This window comes from Meles meles, chromosome 4 (assembly GCF_922984935.1).
Source record: "Meles meles chromosome 4, mMelMel3.1 paternal haplotype, whole genome shotgun sequence".
Lineage (NCBI taxonomy): Eukaryota > Metazoa > Chordata > Mammalia > Carnivora > Mustelidae > Meles > Meles meles.
The window spans coordinates 37,229,051-37,251,594 of NC_060069.1; the positions used below are offsets into that span (position 1 = coordinate 37,229,051).

Here is a 22,544-nt window from a genome sequence, read left to right on the forward strand (position 1 = left end):
AAGGATTTAATCTTGGTAACCCAGGGAAATACTTCTTGTCCAGAGGTCTAAGTCTAGCTGGTAATGAAATGGCCTTAAACATTGCTGGCATTCTGGCCTCTGTGGATTAATTTTAAGCTGAAAACTATCTTTCTTCTCAGTCATGACTGACTCTAAATCAGTCTGGGCTGTGCTCTTATCTCCCACCCTCAGGTTGCCGGGGATCCTTAACTTAGGAGTAGGTTACAGAATTCAGAGTGAGAAGTCTCTACTAGCATGGAAGAAACTGCCTTTTAAACTGCTCTGGAAAATCAGGCTTCACTCACACCCAAGCCTTCCCAAAATATGTGACAGGAGGCCCCAGACCTCACTGAAGGGAGAAGATAAAGCCAGCAAAGGGTCTCCTGTCTTCAGATGCTCTCCATGATTATCCTCCTCCATGTTGCCACTGACCATTCACTTGGCGCGTCATTCATACTTCCTAGCTGCACCTCCAGTAGATGAATGCAACCAGTCTGCACGCAGAGATATGCACGCGTGTATGTGTCTGTGTGGTCAAAAAGTGCACATCTTCTCAGCTACATTAAGAAGCAGAGTTCTCGAGGACAGATGCAGAAAGGCAGCTTTGTCTTTCCTTAGCACCATTTTCAGTGTCATATACGTATGTTTTATATACTGAGTATAATTTAATTAAGGAATAAAAAATGAGCATTTGCCACCTTGTGTTCTCTAAATAGAACTTAGAAGAAAATGTTATACACAAATATAGTCATAAATTAATACTGAATATAAATTAATCCAAAGAATAATATCCATTTTTTTCTTTTTAAATAAAAAAGAAGTGCCCATTTCCCTTTCTAATAGCTTAATTTATTAATTTCACATTCATGTCAACACTGAAATGCCTACCTACCATGTTTTAGTTACTATTTCAGCTAGTTGTCTGATTTACTCGATAGAAAAGTAGACACCGTCCCTGTTCTTCTGAAGCTGACAGTGCACAGAGAGAAACAGACATTACATAAACATGGCTACCAGGAAATGCCAGGCATATACATGGGATAATCACCATGAGGGAAGACAATTAAGGCTTCATGAGAGACTAATAGAAGAGATCCAGAAGAGATGGAGGGATCAGAAAAGGCTGGGAGCCCAGTGACATCTGAGCTGAGACCTAAGGAATAAAAGTATGCTAGTTAGGCCCAAAGAAAGGACTTTGTAAGGGCAAAGGTCCTAAGCCAAAGAGGGGGAAAAAAGGAATAAAAAAGTGAGGACTTCTACTTCTGGGCAGGTGGAATAGAAGTACTCTTCACTACTCCTCCTGCTAAGTACAACTAAAAGCCACTGACATTATACATAAAATAAACATAAGAAAACTCTGAAGGGTAGAAAGAAGAAAACAGACTCACCAGGGACCCCAGGACCCTAAGGAGCAACATGGTGGTGAGTTCCCAGGGATCCCTCTTTACCTCGTATGTGTCAGACTAAGGGCTGAGGAAGCAGAACCAGAAATGCCAATGGGCACAAACAAAAATCAACCAGAAAAGCCTGCTCTCCAGCCAAAGGCCAGCACAGGGGAGGCCTAGCAAGACCAAACTTTTGGACACTCTAGACTAATGCGGCAGAAATCCTGGGGCCCCATTCCGTGCACGCCAGCAAATCCCTGGGGGAGCGCCGGCTGCAAGAACAGCCCCAGAGGCCAGGCAGTCTCCCAAATTAAGTGAGAAGAGCCAGGCCCTGGCTAGCTGATGCTAAGACATCACCAAACACAAAAGAAAGCAGTGGCAATGGCAATATACACAACACTGGACTGGCCAGAAATCTAGAGAAAGTGAAGGCAAAACCAAGAGGAGCAGTGAACACAGCCAACATTGCTCAGAAGCTGGCACTGAACACCCAGATCTGGCTTGCGGCAGGGGTCTGCTCAAGTTCGGGGGAGGGATGGTTTTCAGGGTTCCATTTCCGTGTCTTTCAAGACGTATACTGCTCTTGCTCTGGTTCCCGCTTTACCAAGAAATCTAATAAACCAATTTCACTTTAACACCAACTGTTACAGTCACTGGGAAAGATCTCCTTATGGTAAATTAACTGCCTCGCATTCTGGCCAGTCCTTTGCGAGACTCATTAGTTTTAAATGTAAGTCAGCCCAAAAAGCCTAATTACCTCTGGATGTATTGGCAAAGTTAAGGACCATATCCTTTATCAAGAAGGTATGCTATGAGCCTGGGCAGCTGGCCATCCTCTAAGATACCTGTTTTGATCTCTCATACAGGTGAGAAATCAGCCTTACAAATAGCTCTCCAAAATCCTATTCAACTCTCAAAATTCAAAACAGACCTATTTTTATCTGCTAGAGCCATTCCCTTTCCCTCCTACTCACTGCTGTCTAAAATCATTCTCCAAATGCACACTCTGCATATAGCATCTACCATGAACACAGATTCCTATTAAATACACAGAAAGAGTAAATACAGCAAAGCACAATCTATTTCTTCAGCCACTACTGGAAATGTACAAGTTCATAGTTTCATTTCTAGTCAGCCTTCAGGCCTAAGGCCTTAGGCCACTCTATAATCCTGCTAAATTCTGTTTTAATAAATTTCCACAACTGTTCTATTTTTTTAACATCTAAAATGAAAGGTCACAATATTCCAGACAATAATAATCACTAGCAATAAAAAAATTCCTGCAAATTCTTCCCTTTGCAATTGGTCAGTGCTGAATTTTCAAAATGTTACAGTAAAGCCATATTGAGAAACATGATAAAATGAAAACCCAAAAAGTACACAGACAGGGGCATCTGGGTGGCTTAGTGGGTTAAGCCTCTGCCTTCAGCTCGGGTCATGGTCTCAGGGTCCTGGGATCCAGCCGCATTGGGGCTCTCTGCTCAGCGGGGAGCCTTCTTCCCCCAACCACACACCTGACCCCCCCCTCCCCGCCCCGTCGCCTGCCTCTCTGCCTACTTGTGATCTCTCTGTCAAATAAATAAATAAAATCTTAAAAAAAAAAAAAAAGGACACAGACCGCTTGTACTTTGTATGTGAAATTATGAGTCTTCTTACTATATGTTACAGTTTGGTGTTTTAGAGTTTCACAATGAATTTCACACCTGTTGCTAATGAGATTTAAATTGTTAATCAAAAAGCATTTCTTTCTCCGATTGACTTATTCACTAAGCATGATACGCTCTAGTTCCATCCACGTCGTCGCAAATGGCAAGATTTCATTTCTTTTGATGGCTGCATAGTATTCCACTGTGTATATATACCACATCTTCTTTATCCATTCATCTGTTGATGGACATCTAGGTTCTTTCCATAGTTTGGCTATTGTAGACATCGCTGCTATAAACATTCGGGTACACGTGCCCCTTCGGATCACTATGTTTGTATCTTTAGGGTAAATACCCAGTAGTGCAATTGCTGGGTCATAGGGTAGTTCTATTTTCAACATTCATATGATCTCCCTGATATGAGGACATGGAGAAGCAACATGGGGGGTTAGGGGGATAGGAGAAGAATAAATGAAACAAGATGGGATTGGGAGGGAGACAAACCATAAATGACTCTTAATCTCACAAAAGAAACTGGGGGTTGCTGGGGGGAGGTGGGGTTGGGAGAGGGGGAGGGGGTTATGGACATTGGGGAGGGTATGTGCTATGGTGAGTGCTGTGAAGTGTGTAAACCTGGCAATTCACAGACCTGTACCTCTGGGGATAAAAATACATTATATGTTTATAAAAAAAAAAATTGGAAGGGGAGGCGAACCATAAGAGACTATGGACTCTGAAAAACAACCTGAGGGTTTTGAAGGGTCAGGGGTGGGAGTTTGGGGGAACAGGTGGTGGGTAATAGGGAGGACACATTTTACATGGAGCACTGGGTGTTGTGCAAAAACAATGAATACTGTTACGCTGAAAAAATAAATAAATTTTAAAAAAAGCATTTCTTACAATTTATTTGCTTAAGAAATGACAGATCCCTAGAAGAAATTTTAAAAATATTAAATCTATAGAATTCTTTTTCAAATAGGATTTATCTACTCAGTGCTGGACAGGTCAGTACAATGGCTGGAAAGGTCACTTTCCCATCTGCACCAGGGGGACTTTCTCATACCTGGGAAACAACCAGAAACGCACAGCCTCAAACCTCATAGCTTTCCATTACCTGACCCAGGAAATGGATGTCACTAAATTGCTAGTCATTGACAGTTGGGGACATCACTGCTTTGGGTCATCTCTGCTTTAACAGAGGCATCTGATGTGGAGACGATTTCAAACAGGTTTAATTTTTCACTTACCTCCACTGCTACTACAATCAAAATGAGGTCCAATTTTGACTCTGGGAAGAGGGCGTTCACTTGTGGTGACATTCCAATTAGAGCACAGTTGGTCACCACAGATATAACACTCATCATTTCAAAAGCCAACTAAAAGGAAAAAAAAAGTGAAATTAAAAACCATAATGACCTCTTCCATATTTCCTCATCCTTTTTTTGTATTATCTAAAATCAAAGGAAAAGCCTTTCCCTTGTTCTAAATATTCCAAGTACATTTTAAGCTTTTTCTCTATAATGCTGTGATTTTCTTTAAAATCAGCTTTAAAAAGCCACACTGTTACAAGGTATTTTAGATACTTATGGCTTGAATATCCAAAGCAGTATGTTCTACCTTCCCAACTGGAGGTTGCCAGGGACCTGAAAATTTGGAATACATCCCAGAGGAGTACGCTGTTAAAGTTACTCTACTCATATCTACAGGGAACCTAAAATGGGGCCACCAGAAAAAACGTTTCACATTCAAAAACAGTCAGGTACGATTTCAAACAGAATTTATTTTGTGACTGTCCTACTTTGACACATCACACACATCTGGTTCAACTATACCTGAGGCACCATAACAGTGATCCTTTTCTAGTGGCATTTACTTGTGGGACTTCAAGGAAAATACAGATGCCCCCACTCAGCTACTTAACAGAGTGATCCAAGGTCCCATGAGGAGTCTCATGGAGCACACTACTGAGTACCGACTGTGGAAATGTTGTGACCACTGCTCGGTACTCTTTCTTTCCTTTAATGTGTAACACTTGACCACTACTTAATAACTTAATCACCAGGAATGGGAGATAGGAAGTCATGGCGGGGGGGGGGGGGGGGGGGGGGGGGCGGTGCGCCTGGGTGGCTCAGTTTGTTAAGCAACTGCCTTGGGCTCAGGTCATGATCCTGGAGTCCCAGGATCAAGTCCCAAGTCGGGGTCCCTGATTGGCAGCGAGTCTGCTTCTCCTGCTGGCCTCTCTCCTCCCATGCTCTCTTTCTCTCTCTCTCAAATAAATGAATAAAATCTTTAAAAAAAGAATCATGAGAATGAAAGGCACAGCATAGGGAATACAATCAATGGTATTATAGTAGCAATGTATGGTTACAGATGGGAGCTAACTTGCAGTGAGCATAGCATAACATATAGCCTTATCTAATCACTACGTTGCACACCTGAAACAAATATAACACTATGTGTCAATTGCGTGTTATTTAAAAAAAAATCAGAAAAAAGACCCACTAATTCTAAGAAATGCAATTACTTTTAGAAATTATTTTTTTTTAATTTAAGATTTTATTCATTCGTCAGAGAGAGAGAGGGAGGGCACAAGCAGTGGGAGCAGCAGGCAGAAGGAGAAGCAAGCTCCCCACTGAGCAGGGAGCCCGGGATCAAGACCTGAACTGAAGGCAGACGTTTAACCAAATGAGCCACCAAAGTGTCCCAGAAATTAAAATTTTAAAGGAATCAAAATGAAACATGATTGGATCAAAACTGAATATTGTTTCATGGAGAATTTCTGCTATCTTTTATTTTAGGAATCCTTGTGTAATCTATTTTTCCATAGTTTTCTTTACAACAAACCTACTCTGGACTTTGTTTACTTTCTCTTTAAATAAAGCAAAAAGTGAAGAGTCTCCTTGCCCTCGTGTATCCCTTCCCCGCCTTACCAGCTCCTGTTCTCCCAACAAAATGATCACTATATTATTTTCTTTTGTACCTCTCCAGACACTTTATAAACAAATATAAACAAACTTGAATGTATATACAGGTCCCTTGCTTTTGTCACTAAATGTCTTGAATATTCTATGTCAGATCTCAAAGAATGCCTTCATTCTTTGTCACAACTGCTTAAATATTTTATTGTATAGATGTACCAGAACTTATTTGACTATTTCCTTATCGGTGGGCATTAGTAGCTATTACAAACAATGCTCCAATTAGTTATCATGTAAATACATCATTTAACAAGTGTGGAATTATGATAAATTCCTAAACATGGATTACCTGAGTCAAAGGTACCATGCATTCATAATTTTGATATATAATGCCAAGCTGCACTCCTGTCAGTAGCATATAAGAGTGCCTGGCTTCCTACACTTTTAATTCATTTATCAAAAAATGTGATTTTTCAAATACAGTGATATTGAGTTATAATTTATGTGATAAACTGCATTCACTGAAGGTATATAATTTATTAAGTTTTAATCGTTGTATTTCCTGTAAAATCACTACCACAAAATACAGAATATGTCCATTTCCCCTCAAAAGATTCCTCATGACCCTTTGTAATCCAACCTTCTCTTCAAACCTGGCCCCAAACACTAATCTGCTTTTTGTCATTATGAATTAGTTTGTATGCTAATTGTATGCTCTAGAATGTCATATAATTGAAGTCATATACTGTATGATTTGCATATTTTTTTGGTGAAGTTCTTCTTCAAATCATTATCCATGTTCTTATTGGCTGAAATGCCTCATTGAGTTTTAAGAGTTCTTAATCTGAATACAAGTCCTCTGGAAGACATATGTTTATGAATATTTTCTCCCATTCTGAGTCCTGTCCTGTTATCTTGTAATTTTAGAAGAGCAAACTTTTCCCCCTTTATCTGGAGACCTAGTTATCTCAATGCTATTAATGGACAGTCATTTCCCCTACTGAACTGAGATTTCATCTATACCATATAATGCATTTCTGGACTTTTTATTCTGTTCCACTGGTGTGACTGTCTACTAATGCACAGTACCACACTATTTTAATAACTGAAGTTATATAGTAAGTATTAATATGTGTTAAGTGTCCTTATTCTTCTTTAGAATTTTCTTGCTATTCTATTTCATTTATTTTTCCCTGTGAATTTAACAATAAGTTTACCTAGTTAAAAGAAAAACTTTGGCTGGGATACTGGTACATTTGTGAATTAATTTGTAGGTTAATTTATACGTTTGTAAATTAAAGGAGAACTCATCTATTACAAGTACTGAGTCTATTCCAAGTACTGAGTCAGTTAGTATTACTACATAACCAACCGCCCCAAACTCTGTGACTTCAAACAGCCATTTTTTTTAACTCCTCATTCTGTGGGTGGACAATTTAGGATGTGCTCATCCAAGCAATTCTGGTCTCAGCTGACTTTGACTGGATATGCTTATATACTTGAGGTCAGCTAGGGTCCTCACTGGTAAACTGGAGGTATCACTGGCCTTATTATGCTACTTAGAACTTCTAGTACTATGTTCAATAAGGGTAGTGAGAGTGTATTTCCTTGCATTGTTCCTAATCTTAGAAGGAAACCATTCAGTCTTTCACCAAGAAGTATGATGTTAGCTTTAGGTTTTTAAAAAATAGATGTTCCTTACCAAGTTGAAGAAATACCCCCATTTCTATTTTTCTGAGTCTTCAAAAATGAATGTTAGATTCTGTCAAATGTTTTATATCTATTGATTGATATAGTCATGTAGACTATGAATATGATAGATTATATTGAACCCAGCTGGCATCCCTGGACTAAATCCTACTTGTCGTGGTCTATACCTCTTTTTATAGATTGCTGAATTATATTTGTTAACAGTTTATTAAGATGTTTTATATATTTATTCACAAAGGATATTGGTTTGTTCTTTTCCTTTTTCCTACTCTCTCTGGTTTTCTATCACACTGATACCAGCTCCATAAAGTGAATTGGGAAATACTCCCATGTCCTGTTTCTAGAAGAAATTATATAAAATCAGTGTTAATTCTTTTTTAAATGTTAGAATTTGCCAGTAAAATCATTTGGGCCAGGGCATCTCTTTCTTGGAAATTTGTAACTACAGATTTAATTTCCTTAGAGTTATGGACCTACTCAAATTATCTATTTCATATTGGGTGAGTTGTAGTAGTCTGTGTTTTGGGAGAATTGGTCCATTTTATCCGAGTTGTCAAATTTGTATGTATAGGGATGCTTGCGTGGCTCAGTTCGTTAAGTGTCTGCCTTTGGCTCAGGTAATGATCCCAGTTTCCTGGGATTGACTCCCACACCAGGCTCCTTGCTCAGCGGGAAGCCCGCTTTTCCTTCTCCCTCTATTAATGAATAAATAAAATCTTTTTAAAAAATTTATATGTGTAGAGTTGCTTGCAATAGTCCCTTTTATACTTTTGATATCTGAAGGGTCTGTAGTGATGTCTGCTGTTTCATTTTTATAATGGTTGTTTCTACTTTCTTGCTTTAGTCCTGCTGGAGGTTTATCAACTACATTGATCTTCCCAAAGAATCAACTCTTTAATTTCATTAATCTTCTCTATTATTTTTCTGTTTTTCATTTCATCGACTTGAACTCTTATGATTTTCTTCTTTCTGCTTCTGTTGGTTTTGTTTCTTTGACTCCAGTTTCCTAAGTAGGAGTTTAGATTACTGTTTGAAACATTTTCCTCTTTTCCAATGTATGCATTTAGTGCTACAAATTTCCCTGTCACCACAGCTTTAGCTATGTCTCACCAACTTTGATATGCTGCCTTTTTGTTTTCACTGTCTTCTGAGTTCACTTGACACTTTCTCTTTGACCCCATGATTATTTAAGGAATGTGCCATTTAGTCTTCAAGTGTTTAGAGATTTCCCTATTATTGTTCTATTATTGAGTTCTAGTTTGATTCTACTGTAGTCAGAGACATACTATGTATGATTTCAATTTCTAGTTTGTTTCCCCAGTTTGAATGTTCTGTAAGGTCTTGAAATGAGTGCCCTACTATTGTTGAGCGGAGTGCTTTGTAACACGGATTAGATTCTGTTATCTGATGACGGTGGTGGTGCTGAGTTCTTCCATACCCTTGCTGACTTTCTAGCTCTTGTTCTGTCAACTGTTGAGAGAGGAACGTTGACGTCTCCAACTATCACTGTGGATTTGTCTATTTTTCCTTTTAGTTCTATAAATTTTGGGTTCACATAATTTTTCAAACTTTGTTGTTCAGGGCATATACATTAAGATTGCTATGTCTTCTTGGTAATTTTACCCTTTTATCATCATAGATTGTTCCTCTCTGTTAGTTTCTTTTTGTTCCGAAGTCTACTTTATCTGATACTAATATAACCACTCTTGCTTTCTTCTGATTAATAGTTCCAAACATGGGGGGTTTTTTTTCCTTTGTCCTTTTACCTTTACCCCGCTTATAGCATTATGTCTGAACTCAATTTCTTACAGACAGCATATAGTTGGGTTATGTGTTTTAATCCACTCTGCCAGTATCAGTCTTTAACTGGTATCTTTAGACCTTTTACAGTTAATATAATTATTGATCTGTTAGGACTTTAGTTTGCCATTTCTTTGTTTTCCATTTGTTCCTTCTGTTTTTTCATTTCTGTGTTTTACTTGTCATGTCTTATTGTGGGTTATTTGAACATCTTTTAGAACTACATTTTCAATTAGCAATAATCGCGCCTCGGATAAACCTCATTGGCTTCGATACTGCCACTGCGCAAAGCTAGAACTACATTTTGATTATCTGTTTTTGAATGTATCTTTTTTGTAGCTTTGTAATGGTTGCTCTAGGTATTACATTATACACATATATGATTATATAGATATGCTTTATATTTTACATACATTTCATATTATATTGTGTGTGCGTCTGTGTAGATCTTCCTTTATTGAGGAGTTATATCCCAAAAAACCCACTGTAAGTTTAAAATATTGTAAGACAAAAATGCATTTAATATACCTAACTTACTGAATTATCGTAAGTTAGCCTAGCTTACCTTCAATATACTCAGAACACTTAGATTAGCCTATGGCTCGGCAAAATCATCTAACACAAAGCCTTCTTTATAACAAAGTGTTGAATATCTCATGTAATTTTTTAAACACTGTACTGAAAGTAAAAAACAAAATGGTTGTGTGGGTACAGACAGTTCTAAGTGTATCGGCCGTTGACCCTTATGACTATACAGCTTGCTGCCCAGAATCATGAGAGAGGATCATACTGCATACCACTGGCTTGGGAAAAGATCCGAATTAAAGATTTGAGGTATGGTTTCTATTGAATACGTATTGTTTTCACACTGTTGTAAAGTCAAAAAATCGTAATTTGAACTACTGTAAGTTGGGGACTGTCTATATATAATCAGTCTACTTGTGTCGTCATTTATTAGTTTGAGTGATATAAAGAAAACTCACCTCCTTTTACCATTCTGTATAGTATCTTAATATTTTCTCTACATATATTTATAATCATTAGATAGTGTTATAATTTCTATTTCAATTGTCATATATAACTTTAGAGACTCAAGACAGGAAAAGTCTAATATGTTTACTTGTATTTTTGCTTACCATGGTTTTTCTTTCTAACACTCCCAGGTCCCTTCTTTTATCATTTCCTTAAGTTTAGAGAGCTTCTTTTAGCTATTCGTTTAGGATAGGTCTTCTGGCAACAAATTCTCTTAGTTTTCCTTCATCTGAGAGTGTCTTGATTTTCTCTTTATTCCTGAAGGATATTTTCTCTGAATATAGGATTCTGTATTAATGGTACTTTTCTTTAAGTGCTTAAAAGATACTGTGCCACTTGCCTCCGGCCTCCATGGTTTCTGATGAAAAACTGGCTGTCATTCCCCTATAGCAGGTAGCAAGTCATTTCTCTCCTGGTGCTTTCAAATTTGTCTTTGTCTTTAGTTTTCGTATGTTTAGTTACAATGTGTTTGGCACAGACTTTGGGGGCTTATTCTATTTGCAATTCAATCAGTTTCTTGAATCTGTAGTCTTAGCTCTCTTGCCAAATCAAAAAGTTTTGGCCATTATTATTTCAAATATTTTTTAGCCCCTCCTTTCTCCTTTCCTTCTGGAACAGAGCCATGTGGGTCTCTGAGGTTGTATTTATTTTGGCTATTTTTTTGTCTGCTATTCAGACTGAGTCATTTCTATTGCTCTGTTTTCCAGTTTCTGATCTTTACTCCTTCCATTCTGATCCTGCACTCATCCACTGAGTTTGTTTGTTTGTTTGTTTTTAATATTTTATTTATTTATTGGACAGACAGAGATCACAAGTAGGCAGAGAGGCAGAGAGAAGGGAAGGGAAGCAGGCCACATGCTCTCTGCTCTCTGCCGAGCAGAGAGCCCGATGTGGGGCTCGATCCCAGGACCCCAGGATCATGACCTTAGCCGAAGGCAGAGGCTTTAACCCACTGAGCCACCCAGGCGCCCTTGAGTTTTTTATTTTAATTTTTTAAATTAAATTTATTAAATTTAAGTATTAAATTTAAATTTAATATATTAAATTAAATACAAATTTAAATTAAATTTATATTTATTTTAATTATATTTTCTACTTCTAAAATATCTATTTGCCTCTCCTTCATATCTTTTATTTCTTTGCTGAGATATTCTATTTTTCCATCTGTTTTACATGTATTCATTTTATCAAGGCTGCTTTAGAATCTTTGTCTGATATTTCTAACATCTAATACCTTGATGGGGGCATCTACATCACCTTTTTGGGGGGGTATCATCCTGGTTCTTGGTATGATGATTTTTTAATAGAACCCTGGACATTTTGGGTGCTATAAGATTCTACATTTTATTTAAAACTTTTGTTTTAGTTGGTTCCTCTGACACCACTCCAGCAGGGAAAGAAGTGACATCTTGTTAGGTTGCCCATTCGGACACCACTGACACCCAAAGTCGGGGATGGGATCCTTATTATCACTGGACAGGGATCAGAGTTCTGGCTTCCCACTAACCTCCCCACTGAAATCTCTTTTGTTTGGAGGGGTAAAAATGGCTCATGTGCACTCCTCTGTGGCCTCTGCTGTGCTGGGTGGGGGTGAAATGTCTGACTCTCCATTAGGCTTTATCTGAGATCACTGCGCAGAAACTAGAAAGGGAACCTCATTATTCCTGGGTAAGTGTGGAAGTCCAGGCTCCCCACACGATCTGCATTGACCCTGCAGTGGGAGAGCCTCTTTATCACCTGGTGGGTAAAATCCCAGCTGGCTACTTTCCTAGAAAACTGTTAGAATTTTATGTCTGAAAGGGGTCATAACAATTATAATTTACCTCCCCTGCCCCATCTCTTATTTTAAAAACAAGAAAAGCAAGGTCCAGAAGAAGTTAGTAACTATGTGAAGTCACACAGCTAATTTGTGGCCAAAAAAATTAATAAATAAACAGGATAACATCCAGTTTTTCCAAATCTCTTCTGAGCACTTTTATTTTTAATCATAAGGTCCCATTTTGCTAATTTTTTCCCCCAAAGGAATAATTTTTTACCTGCCATACACCAATATTGGCTGAAGGTTCTGAGAATGGCCGTTTGAGGACTCTGCACATTTTTAAGGCATCTGAATTAACTTCAGTGAAGTTGTTTAACACAGCAAAGGCAGCTGCTAATGGGTAAACGCAGGAGAAAAGGCTCACATAACCGAACTGAAGGAATAATTCCAAGTAATCATCAAAGGTACCCTGAAAATGTAAACCACAAGAAAAAAAAAGGCATTGTTTTAATATCATATAACAGGAACAACGTTTAGCAATACTACCCAAGACACTGGCCTCCAACCAAAAAAAATCTCAGAATTCCTCTCAATTTCTTCTTCTCATCAACAGATTTTACATAAATTCAAAAGCAATTTTATATTTAAGTTTCTGAAAGAATGAAAAAATGATTTAGCTACTCATTCCATTGTGCAAGTCACTGAATTATTACATAATAACAGCAAAGCTAAAGATGTTTGCTCTTGATCAATTGAAAAGAAATGATTCAACATCACCATTAGAAATCTTATTAAGGAGGGCACATATTGCATGGAGCACTGGGTGTGGTACATAAACAATGAATCTTGGAGCACTGAAAAATTAAATTAAATTTTTAAAAAATCTTGCATGACTGCCCACACCATGGTACCCCACAGCTCACACCATGGGTACCCCAGAATCTCAGTCCCTGACCTTCCAATAAAAAACTGAGGTAGTGGGGCGCCTGGGTGGCTCAGTGGATTAAGCCGCTGCCTTCGGCTCAGGTCATGATCTCAGGGTCCTGGGATCGAGCCCCGCATCGGGCTCTCTGCTCCGCGGGGAGCCTGCTTCCTCCTCTCTCTCTGCCTGCCTCTCTGCCTACTTGTGATCTCTCTCTCTGTCAAATAAATAAATAAAATCTTAAAAAAAAAAACTGAGGTAGTGATGATATGGGAAACAAAGGCAAAAGAAAAATTATTAAATTTCCTCACTACTTACAGCCCATTGACAAGTCCTTAAAACAAGCAGAGTGACCTTCCTCTAAGAACTAAGCTGCCCCGACATTAATACTTTGCTAAGGGCAAAAGGCAAAATCACGCCCAAACCCCAAGATGCTGTAAAGTCTACTTTAACATAAAAATTCCTTTGGAAACTTCCTTTATCTCGCCATACCCCACCCCCGCCAAGATACATGTTGGCAATCATCCTCCAAGCATATGATCCACGTATATATATCTGAAGGGTCTAATGACTGAAGGCTTACTAAACAATAATGAATAGCCTTTTCTTAACAACAGCTAGCCCCCTCAGGATCCTGAAAACCTTGTTTCCAAAATACATGGAAGGCTTATGCTATCCTTAACCCCCTTCCAACTTGAAACTTTATAATGGGTCACTCCTCATCCCCTCAGTGCAGCTCTTTCTGACCAGGGATCTTGTCCCCATGGTTTAGTAAAACCACCTTTTTGCACTCAAGACATCTCAAGAATTCTTTCTTGACTGTTGGCTTAGAAACTAATGTCTTTCTTATATCAGTGATGTCAGTGAAAATGAAAGAATAAGGACCTCCAGAAGCTTGCCCCTCCATGAAAATAGAAAAGATGGCAAAATGTGTCAGAAATCAACTTTTTGGGTACTCTGGAAATTAACCAAAGGCTTATAGCAATTCTGGCTGCATACAGTCATGACAAACATCTCAATCTTCTGGAATTTTAAGTTATTCTAGTCTCATCTCCTACTTCCCAGCTCTGTAGGAACATTGAAAAAAAAAAACCAAACCAAAAACAGCATGCACTCCCAGGACCAGAGGGAGCAAGGTGGGCCTGGAGATCTTTGAAAGCCTCATTCCCAAAGGGAAATCATTATCTGACCTGGTTAGTAGGTTCCTAGAAAACTCCACTCGAAAGGCTCATCTTTATTCAACTTCACTGAATCTCGTTGAGTGCTAAAGCCTTCTCCCCGGGTATGTCAGTTGAATTTTTTTTTCTTTCTTTTTTTTTTTTTTTTTGTTTATTTACAGCATAACAGTGTTCATTGTTTTGGCATCACACCCAGTGCTCCACGCAGTACGTGCCCTCCCTATTACCCACCATCTGGTTCCTCAACCTCCCACCCCCCCCCGCCCCTTCAAAACCCTCTGGTTGTTTTTCAGAGTCCATAGTCTCTCATGGTTCATCTCCCCTTCCAGTTTCCCTCAACTCCCTCTCCTCTCCATCTCCCCATGTCCTCCATGCTATTTGTTATGCTCCACAAATAAGTGAGACCATATGATACTTGACTCTCTCTGCTTGACTTATTTCGCTCAGCATAATCTCTTCCAGTCCCGTCCATGTTGCTACAAAAATTGGGTATTCATCCTTTCTGATGGAGGCATAATACTCCATTGTGTATATGGACCACATCTTCCTTATCCATTCACCAGTTGAAGGGCATCTTGGTTCTTTCCACAGTTTGGCAACCGTGCCCATTGCTGCAATAAACATTGGGGTACAGATGGCCCTTCTTTTCACTCCATCTGTATCTTTGGGGTAAATACCCAGCAGTGCAATTGCAGGGTCATAGGGAAGCTCTATTCTTAATTTCTTCAGGAATCTCCACACTGTTCTCCAAAGTTGAATTTTTAAACATCAGTCTGCCTGAGGTAATGGATAGCAATTGGGGCAAACAAGAGACTAGCCAGGGAGCTCAAAAGGGCAAGCTGAGGAAAGAGACATTCACAGGGGGTTGAAAAGCTCCAACATTTTCCTGGAAATCTAGACAAACAGGCACATGCCTAGGATCATGCATAATCTCAGGAAAGATCTTAGAGGGCTCTGTCTAAGACCTCACCTCTGCATAAGCAGAAAGGGAATGCTAAGGCACAATTTTAAACTTCCTGGTTTAGTGCTAAAAGCATTCCCCACCACAAAAAGAGAGCCCGAAAGACATGTGATGAAGGACAGAAGCAGAAAAATGTTCACCGTTAGCCCAGTAGGTTGATCTACGGCCTGCATAAGTTTGATAAGGATCAAATTAAGTGCTTGTTGCTACATTCTTTTTTTTTTTTTCAAGATTTTTATTTATTTATTTGACAGACAGAGATCACAAGTAGGCAGCGAGGCAGGCAGAGAAAGAGGAGGAAGCAGGCTCTTTGCAGAGCAGAAAGCCTGATGTGGGGCTCAATCCCAGGACTCTGGAATCATGACCTGAGCCAAAGGCAGAGGCTTTAACCCACTGAGCCACCCAGGCGCTCCTTGTTGCTACATTCTTAAAGGATCTCAAGAATGCCTGTACATCTCACTGATAGTTAATATTGGTCAAATTAATAAGCACAATAAAAATCTTGCAAGAGTAATGTCACGACTAGAATTTGAAGAAACATTTATGATCTAATACTCCCTACATGTCACTTCCCCTTTGAGTATTAAGCATATAACCACCAGATTCATAAAGCAAAAGTGCAACTCCTTCTGCCCAAAGGTCCTATCCCTGTGGACAGAATGCAATTCTTTCTTGACCGTTAACTTGCAGCCCCACATCAACATCTACATAACACTGAACCCAACAATAGAATACTCATTCTTCCCAAGTACACATGAAACATTCTTCAGGATAGATGAGATGTTAGATCATAAAACAATTCTCAACAAATCTGAAAGGCTTACAAATCATACAAAATACTCTTTGACCACAATGGAATGAAAGTGGAAATCAACAACAGAGGGAAATTTGGGAAATTCACACATTGTACGGATATTAAGCAACATACTCCTAAAAAACAGTAAGTCAAAGAAGAAATTACAAGAAAAACTAGAAAATACTTTGAGATGAATGAAAATTAAGATACAATATATCAAAACTTACAGGATGCTGTAAAAACAGAGCTCAGATAGAAGTTCTTTGGTATAAATGCTTTCATTTAAAAATGATAAAAAAGATCTCAAAACAACTAAAATTTTCACCTTACGAATCTGGTAAAAGAACAGTAAACTAAATCTAGAGCAAGCAAAAGGAAATACATAAACACAACAAAATTTTATAGATATATATAATTTATGTAATATATACATATTTTAAGATTTTGTTTATTTGTCAGAGAAAGAGAGTGAGAGAGCACAAGCAGAGGGAGTAACAGGCAGAGGGAGAAGCAGGTTCTTCACTGAGTAAGGAGCCTGATGTGGGACTCGATTCCAGGACCCTGGAATCATGATCTGAGCCAAAGGCAGATGCTTAACCAACTGAGCCACCAGAAATCCCTAAATATATATCTTTATATAATTATATATAATAATCTCAATGGATACGGAAAAAAAACAAAATCCGATACCCTTTCATGATAAAAACACTCAACAAATTGTAATCATAGAGAATTTTCTCAAACTGATAAATAGCATCTATGAATCACCACAGCTAACATCATACTTAATGGTGAAAAATTAAAAGCTTCCCACCTAAGATCAGGAACAAGACAAGAATGTCTGCTCTTAACTCTATATTCAACACTGTCCTTAGGGTTCTGACCAGAACGATAAGGCAAAGAAAGAAGTAAGAGCCATCCAGAACAAGAAAAAACATAAAACTATTTCTATTTGCCCAGGACATGATATTACATATCAAAAAACCCTAAGGAACCCCCCAAAAGATTATTAGGTCTAATTATAAGCAATCTAATAATAAACTTCAGTACAGTTACAGGATATAAGATCAACATACAAAAACCAATGGTATTTCTATAAACCAGCAATGAACAACCTCAAAATGAAATTTTTAAAAAAATCCATTTACAATAGTACCAAAAAGAATTTATTACACTTAACAGAATGTAAGATTTGTACACTGAAAACCGCAAATCATTGCTGAAAGAAATTAAAGACTTAAATAAACAGAAAGACATTCCATGTTTACAGATTAGAAAACTTAATATTAAGATGGAAATACTCCCCAAATTGATGAATAGATTCAATGCAATCCAACTTCCAACTGCATTTTTAAAAGAAATGGACAAGCTAATCCTAAAATCATAAGGAACTGCAAGGGACCCAGAATTGCCAAAACAATCTTGAAAAAGAACAAAGTTAGAGAAATCACATTTCCTGATTTGAAAGTCTACTACTAAGCTACAGTAATCAGGACAGTGTACTACCAGACATGTAGAGGAATAGCACTGAGAGTCCAGAAACAAATCCACGTATCTATAGAATTACAATTTTCAACAAATGTGTGAAGATCATTCAATGAAGAAAAAAATGATTTTTTTTTTAAACAAATGGTGGTAGGACAGCTGGAATCCACATGCAAAAGAATGAATCTGGACTCCTTCCTCATACTACCTACAAATATTAATTCAAAATGCATCAGACCTAAATGTAAAAGCTAAGTCTATAAAATTCTTAGCAGAAAATATAGGAGTAAGTAAATCTTCCTGTGTTCAGATAAGGCAATGGTTTCTTAGAGATGACAGCAAAAGAACAAGCAATAAAAAAGAGAGAAATCTGACTCCATCAAAATTAAAAACTTTTATGCATCAAAGGACACTCAAGAAAATAAGCTAACCCACAGAACGGGAAGATATATTTGCAAATCATATAGCTGATAAGAAATTAATATTCAGGGGCATCTGGGTGGCTCAGTCAGTTAAGTAGCCAACTCTTGATTTCAACTCAGGTCATGATCTCAGGGAGATGAGACTGAGCCCTGATCAGGCTCTGTGCTAGGTAGGGAGCCTGCTTAAGATTCTCTCTCTCCCACCATCTCTGCTCCTCTCTCCACCCCTCTCACACTCTCTCTAAAAAAAAAGAAAGAAATTTATATTCAGAATATATGAAGAATTTTTGTAATGAAATAATAAAAAGACAGATAATCCAATGAAAAATGGGCAAAGAATATGAATATATACTTCCCCAAAGAAGAAACACAATGGTCAAAAAGCACATGAAAAGACGATTTAGGCATTAAGAAAGCGCAAATCAAAAAAAAAAAAAAAAAAGAAAGCGCAAATCAGGGGTGCCTGGGTGGCTCAATGGGTTAAAGCCTCTGTCTTCTGCTCAGGTCATGATCCCAGGGTCCTGGGATCGAGCCCCGCATTGGGCTTTCTGCTCAGCAGGGAGCCTGCTTCCCTTCCTCTCTCTGTGCCTACTTTTGATCTCTGTCTGTCAAATAAATAAATAAAATCTTTAAAAAAAAAAAAAAAAGAAAGAAAACGCAAATCAAACCCACAATGAAATACCATTTCACATGTACTAGGTGTGGCTATCATTAAAAAAGGGGAGGGACGCCTGGGTGGCTCAGTTGGTTGTGTCAGCTCTTGGTCTTGTTGAGGTCATGATCTCATGGTCATGAGATCAAGTCCCAAGTCTGGCTCTGTGCTCAGCGTGGGGTCTACTTGAGATTCTCTCTCTCTCCTTCTCTAGCCCTCCCCCCACTTGTGCACATGCTGTCTCTCTCATAAATAAATCTTACATAACAAGTGTGGATAGAGATGTAGAAAAAAGTGGACTGGCAGGGATGTAAAATGGTACCACGGCCTCTAAAAATAGTCTGGCAGTTCCTCAAAAAGTGAAACAGAGTGAACATATGACCTAGCCTATGGTAACATATGTTCATAAGAAACATACGTTCATATAAAAGCTTGCACACAAATGTTCATACCAGCATTATTTCTAACAGCCAAAAAGTGGAAACAATCCAAATGTCTATCAACTGATGAATGAATATATAAAATGTAGTGTATTCATACAGGGGAATATTGTCCAACTATAGAAAGGAATGAAGTATGGATATATGCTATCTCATGGATGAACCCTGAAAGTACTATGCTTAGTGAAAGAAACTAGACACAAAAGTCACACACTGGAGGATTCCATGTACATGACATGCATAGAGCAGGCAAATCCACAGAGACAGAATGCACACTGGTGGTTGCCAAACTACTGGGGTAGGGACTGACAGCTTAATGGGTGTGGGGTTTCTTTCAGGGATGAGAAAACATTCTGGACTTAGTGGTCATTGTAAAACCTTGTGAATTCACTAAAAATCATTACATTGTACTAATTCAAAAAGGTGAAGTTTATGGCATGTGAACTAGATCCCAATTTTTTAAAAAAGTAAAGCAAAAAAAAGTTGGTAGTAACAAGGGACTTCCTGAGAGTCACTCCATCAGAAGCAGCAGATATACCAAAGAGGCCAATGAGAAAATCCACAGCAGAAAGTGGGGAAACCATAGAAGCACGAAGAAATCTTTCTCAAACGATGTTTAAAAACCTTGCTAATAGGTTTTAATAGGTTTAGTCTAAAGGAAGAAAGGGGCAACAATCATTATATGCCCTCAGCTTGGTGGAGGAGAAACATAAACATCAGTATGAATTAAGTTATTTAGTTACTTAATAATTGGACAAAGGAGACTTCACCGAAGTAGCATGCCTGGGCATTGGTGACTCTCAGTTGCCACTTGAGTGACATCACAACTCTCCAGGACCCAGTGACAAGCTACTCAAACTCCTCACTCCTCACTAGAGGCCTGCTACTCACAACACACATTTATTCTGACCCAGAGAAGCCAAGCAGTGCTCTATGCCATGCAGTGACTGAGTGACAGACCCAGTCCTCATAAGGCCTAAGGCCAGGCTTGCCTACTTCCAGCACCCTCAGGCCTCCTCATGACCATCCAAGTGCACAGGCTGCAACAAGTCCAGCTTAGTAAAAGTACTAGTCACAATATTTTAAAGCAATTATTAAGCATTAAATATTCTATATTATATAGAATATAATATATATTGCTTTAAAATATTGTGACAAGTATTTTATATGTATATATATTCTATAATATGTTCTACATATATTCTCTATATTATAAATATAAATATGTATATAAATATATACTACAGATAGTATATATACTATGTATTCTATATATTATTATATATTTACATAATATATAGAATTATATATAATATAGGCACTATATAATAGAATATATAATTATATAGAATTATATAGAACATATAATTATATAGAATATATATAGAATATATATAGATCATACATAGAATATATAATTATAGGGGTGCCTGGGTGGCTCAGTGGGTTAATAAGCCTCTGCCTTCGGTTCAGGTCATGATCTCAGTGTCCTGGGATCGAGCCCCGCATCAGGTTCTCTGCTCAGCAGGAAGACTGCTTCCCCCTCTCTCTCTGCCTGCCTCTCTGCCTACTTGTGATCCTTCTCTCTTTGTCAAATAAATAAATAAAATCTTTAAAAAAAAGAATATGTAATTATATAAATAAATTATATAAATTTGATAAATTACATTAAAAATATATAAGTATAGGGGCGCCTGGGTGGCTCAGTGGGTTAAAGCCTCAGGTCATGATCCTAGGGTCCTGGGATCGAGCCCCGCATTGGGCTCTCTGCTTGGCAGGGAGCCTGCTTCCTCCTCTCTCTCTCTCTATGCCTGCCTCTCTCCCTACCTGTGATCTCTATCTGTCAAATAAATAAATAAAATGTTTAAAATATATATATATATGTATATATTTATATATTATTAAATATTCTATATTATATTCTATACATATTCTATATTATATAGAATAATTCTAAAATGAATTATTATAATTATTATTATGGTATCTCAGAGTCCATCTTTCACCAAGACATGAATATATTAGGCTCAGTAGCTGAGCTTAGTGTAGGTCAGATTCCACTTCTAGTCAGTTTCTTTTCTTGTTTTGTATTTCACTAAAATAGAAAATACCCAAACATAAGTACTGGGAATGGCAGAAAGTGCTTCCTCCAGATGCTCTGGGTATGTGGACGAAGCAGGAACCCAGGGATTCTGAGTTAGTCTCTGGCTATTTTCAAGGCTCATGGGTGCCTCCAGAGCTGGGTAGGGGAGGGGGTGTGGGGGAGAGACAGAGAGAGGTGGGGGGTTGGCGCTCAGCTGGATATTCAGTGGTGAGTAGTTTCTAAACCACTCTTTGGTTGCATTTGCTTCTATGTATTTCCTTATGCTGTGTTGCAGCATATAGATGTGGTTTTAAAATATACCAACTGATATAGCATCGATTCATTTCTCTGAAAAGTTTAGATATCAAGAGTTAGGAAAGAGTGAAAATCTTAGCTATTAAGCCATTTTACCACAATTCAGTCTTAAGAAATCCTGATAGCCTCCATTTGGCTTTCAAAACCACTGTTTCAGCTTGGACAGGACAAGGCTGGGCCTCTGCAGAGATGTATAGACAAATTCTCCTGGATATGCCACTAGGCAGCCCCCAGAAGGCATGCCCAAGTCTTCTTGGCATTTTAGCATACAGCACCCAGGGAGTCCCCACCCCACACAGCAGCACACTGCGCGTTCTGTTTCTATCTCACACATCAAGTGAGTGTCATATGCACATGTTAACACTTTATCAGTACTCTTAACACTACTGAGCACTTTTAAGCCAGTAAATTTAGCAAATCAGGGACATACTCCAACAGCTAGAAGGAAAAAAGATGCAAATTCAACAAAGTAAATAACTGCATACATAAACAAAAATACATTAACAAGAAACACTCTACCCTATTGGCCGCAAGTTAGCAAGGACCAACCAAGACAAACTTACAAAATTTTAAAAACAAAGAAGTCATTAACAATACTTGCTGTGAAACTATAATTTTACACATCTACTTATTAAATGAATGATAAAAAGTTTCAGGTTTCAGGTGATCCTTCCCACTGGCTCCTCAAACCAGCCTTGGAGAAACAACATGTCTGACAGTTCCCTATGCTGAGTGCAGGACAAAGAAAAAGTATACTGAGGGCAACATGCAGCACATAGACATCAAGGCTGGCCATTCTCCTAAAACTGTTCCTTATTCTATATGATACTGAATGCCTACTAAGAGCTACCATGATAAATAACATGGGTACCCTGCCCTCAGCGGTCAAGAAAGGAAAATTATTAAGTGACACAAAATCCTAAATACAATACTGACATATTCAATATGACAATATGTATTTAAAAATACTTACCAAGTGGAGTTAATCATTTAAATGTAACATGGTATTCCACTAGGAAATTTATTATTGTAAATGAAAA

General features: G+C 38.1%; 1 protein-coding gene and 1 pseudogene across 5 annotated transcripts in view; both read right to left on the minus strand.

The window, feature by feature from the left end:
* Positions 1–22,544, minus strand: part of ANO10 (anoctamin 10) — a 245,265-nt gene that overhangs the window by 169,943 nt on the left and 52,778 nt on the right. For all 5 annotated transcript variants that reach the window (XM_046003011.1, XM_046003006.1, XM_046003007.1 and 2 more), the window contains exons 10-11: positions 12,528–12,719; positions 4,279–4,407 (exon numbers count right to left, since the gene is read on the minus strand). In XM_046003011.1, coding sequence (XP_045858967.1) covers positions 4,279–4,407; positions 12,528–12,719 — 321 coding nt within the window. The remainder of the gene's footprint in view (positions 1–4,278; positions 4,408–12,527; positions 12,720–22,544) is intronic.
* On the minus strand, positions 9,669–9,752 carry LOC123941020 (annotated as a pseudogene).